Raw genomic sequence first — 3,636 nt, forward strand, 5'->3', positions numbered from 1 at the left:
TTAGCCTGTGATAAGCCAAACCCATTGACGGTCTTACTCAAGGACCCTTTTTGTTCTGCTAAAAGTCCTCAGCCCTGTGGCTCATAGGACTGCCTTTTTTGATGCAAAAGGTGTCGTGTTTATTACAGCACTATAATTTGAGAAGAGCTCTGATTAGAAATGGAGTGACAACAGCTGTAACATCTCAGAAAAAAATGTGCTCAATTAATGAATTATGCACACTCACTCCATGTTTTGACTTTATGTTTTAAAACAAAATTGTGTTTGTTTTGAACCTCCCCTGTTTTAAATCATCCGTCCTCCCTTACAGGCAGCCTTGGAGGAAGACAGAGAGCCCTGCCTCCTCTTTTCTTATATCTGTATTATGTTTTCTGAGCCACTAAGAGAGATAAATGCTGCTGTTGCTTCGCCTGTGCAGTGTGGACACAGTAGACCAAATACGCATTGCTCTGTTTCATTTAATAACGGCTTCACAGTTTCTTCAGCATGAGGGGTTTAAATGAGTTTGGAAAACAGAGGAGGCTAAAATAAATGCAATTTCAGTCTCTCCTGGTGAAATTCTGGAGGGATAAATCAGACACAGTTTTCTTTAAGTGCTGCTACAGTATGTGCTGTATATGATGCAGCTGAGCCAACAGGCCCTGCATGTGGCCTTCTGCAAACTACAACATACCGTTCTTACATAAGGACAATGCACCTGCAGCTGACAGAGATTTTGGACCAGAATCAGCATCCTGTGAGTGTTTGTTCTCTTAAGTGATCTCAGTGTGCAAAACGACAGAAAAGCTGTTTTTCATTGAAGTCTAAACCCAGACACACTGGTTTAAAGGTTTCCCCTCTTCAGTTCATTGTGTCTGAAACACTGTGAGACACCAAAGCACAGCAGCTAAAGCTCTGCTGGGAAAATGCATCTGGATTTGTTATTTTCACTAGTCTGATCATTTAAAAGGTCAGGAGAAAGATATTCTGCTCCTTCTATCTCTGTTCTACAGTTCTACAGTATTTGCTAGTTTAACCCCTAACTTTATGTCCTCAATTTAATTCAATTCAATTCAGTATTTCTTTAGCGCCAATTCACAACACATTTAATCTCAAGGCACCTTACAGTTCACCAGATCATACAGTTAAATTGATTCAAAGGTTTCTATTTGACTAAAATGCAAACCCTCACACTAAGCATGCTTTTAGCAACAGTGGAGAGGAAAAACTCCCTTTCAACAGAAAGAAACCTCCAGCAGAACCAGGCTCAGTGTGAGAGGCCATCTGCCGAGACCGACTGGGGTTCAAGGAGTCAGAAGCAGAGATACAAAAAGCAACAGTAAAAGGCGGCCCCGTCCAGGAAACACACCCCTCTTTTTTTCTGATTTGGTCTGGTCCTGTTTGTCTGTGACATCATCCTGGATCAAAACATCAGCTGGCTGCTGCAATCAGCCTCTTTAATTGTAGATGGTAGAGTTAGGCCTGTTTTTCAGTGTTTAGTCATGTTTCTCTGTTAAACATGCTTGTTGGCTCAGCTTTAACTGTGACTAAGTGGATGTTCTCTTTTTAATCCCTTTTTAGATAAGAACTGGCTCATAGCTCACCTGCTCAACCGTCTATAAAGCCATCTATGGAGGTAAAACACTTTTACCTTTTCTAACACGGATCAGTGCTTCTATGTTCATCAGCAGATAGCTGCTCACGCAGAGCCTGGTTCTGCGGGAAGTTTTTCCCTTTTAAAAGGGAGTTTTCCCTCTTTACTGTGGCTGCATGCTTGCTTGTTATGAGGGATTGCTGTATAACCAATGTCTGTCTCCACCTGCTCATCAAGGAGGAGTGAATCCTGCAAGGTCAATGTCTGGATGCAATCAGCTGGTTTCCCTTAGATAGAAAATCTTTAACGAATCTGAATGTGTTATTTGACTGAATTACCTCTATAAAGTGCTCTGAGATGACGAGTTGTTAGTTGTTAATTAACACAATTTAAATAAATTAAACTGAAATCATTTCAAAGTGAAACATTCCCCTTGGCTGGCTTTCTTCGCTCTGCTGAGGAAAAGCAGTTCCACAGCATAATACTGCCACCACTGTTTCACTGTGGGTTTTACCTTTCCACCACACAGCATTTTACATAAAACCCTCAAAGGTCAGTTTTATTGATGTTGTCTCTTTGCAAATAGAGCTTCTGATGTTTTTTTCTACCAATTCTACCCTGAAGGTCCTTTCTGCAGTTTATCCAGAGTTGCCATGGTCCTGATACACCTATCAGCAGGCCAGTTTAGTTGGAGTCTCACTGCCATGGTACTGAGTACTGAGATCTGTGCTGTAAGCTGCTAAAGGCTTGGGATTATGATGTTGAACTGAAATTACAGGCACAACTTGACTAATAGTCTTCTGCACTTGGTTTTACTTTTAAAAGGGACTGAAACTGAATGCACACCGTACCTTTCAGGTTTTTGAATTAAAATAATTAAAACACAAATTTCCACCGTGATAAAATGGGGTGCTTTTTTGCCTGCAATTTTGTGCCTGTAAAGCGGCAGAAGGTTCAAATCTTGTGTAAACCCATTTTGAAATGCATCAACTTTTCCTGGTTAAACATATTTACCCAGCAGCAGAGCCTCTTTCTCTGAAGCGACTCCTCCTCTCATGAACTCACTCCTCCTGTCTCTGCTGAGGTACGGTGAGGGAATGCATCCATTCATGCTCTGAGAAAAAATACAGAAAGGCTTTACACACCTGGGTACCCATTGAGGACAACGGTCTTTTGACAATCTTTCAGAGTTTCTACACATTTATTCTAAACATGAGATTTTTAGTCTATGAGTTGTTTTTACAGTTTTACATAAAAAAGACCACTTTACATACAGTATTACTAAATACAGCTAAATCTTCAAGGTGTTTTTCTTTCCTTTATACAACTTCATTAATTTAGTCTCAAAGTAAACCCATTAAATCCTATCACTGGAAACCAGAAATCTAAAGGCTATCAGCTGTTGATCAGGTTTTACCTTTTCATGAAGCTCTCCGTTGGTTCCCTCCACGGACTCGCCTGTACTACTAAACAGCTGCAGAGACAAAACCAGGACGGAGAGATAATTAGTTGCTTTTTCATCCCTCTAAAATGTTCAGTTAAGTATTTAATGGCTACAAAAAACTATAAAAAACAAACAAAAAAACAGGAATATAAAGGCTGTTTAATATCTAAAAGGAAAAATTAACCATATTTTAGGGAAAGCAACCCAGCAACACATCAGGACCACCAGTGTTGGACACCTTACTTTGAAAAAGTAATTAGTTAGTTACTAGTTACCTCTCCCAAAAAGTAACTAGTTACTAACTCAGTTACTCCACAATAAAAGTAACTAGTTACTAGTAAAAGTAACTATTGCGTTTCTCGCCCCCGTAACTCTCACCACCCAGCCCCCACCATCTCGCCGTGTGTTTCAAAAGCCAGCTGAATAGAGTGGTTGACAAAGACAAGTATCTGCAGAGAGTTTTGCCTTTATTGCAACTCAACGTAAATGACGTCGGGGAAAACAGTAGGGTGACCATATTTTCATTTGGGAAAACCAGGACACCTTGGAGCGGGGGTTTGGATCTCTGTTCCCATGCATAGAGATGTCTGTGGCATGCACTCACTTAACATAGACCTAC

The 3,636-nt window shown here is 40.4% G+C and overlaps 1 protein-coding gene across 1 annotated transcript in view; it reads right to left on the minus strand.

Annotated features, from left to right (window-relative positions):
* The window catches only part of LOC107098323 (ecto-NOX disulfide-thiol exchanger 1-like), a 162,891-nt gene that overhangs the window by 5,025 nt on the left and 154,230 nt on the right, over nucleotides 1-3,636 (minus strand). Inside the window, exons 11-12 of the mRNA XM_015395949.1 lie at nucleotides 2,991-3,047; nucleotides 2,588-2,687 (exon numbers count right to left, since the gene is read on the minus strand). Coding sequence (XP_015251435.1) covers nucleotides 2,588-2,687; nucleotides 2,991-3,047 — 157 coding nt within the window. The remainder of the gene's footprint in view (nucleotides 1-2,587; nucleotides 2,688-2,990; nucleotides 3,048-3,636) is intronic.

The sequence above is a fragment of the Cyprinodon variegatus genome, unplaced genomic scaffold (assembly GCF_000732505.1).
Source record: "Cyprinodon variegatus isolate N-32 unplaced genomic scaffold, C_variegatus-1.0 Scaffold769, whole genome shotgun sequence".
In the NCBI taxonomy this organism is placed as follows: Eukaryota; Metazoa; Chordata; class Actinopteri; order Cyprinodontiformes; family Cyprinodontidae; genus Cyprinodon; species Cyprinodon variegatus.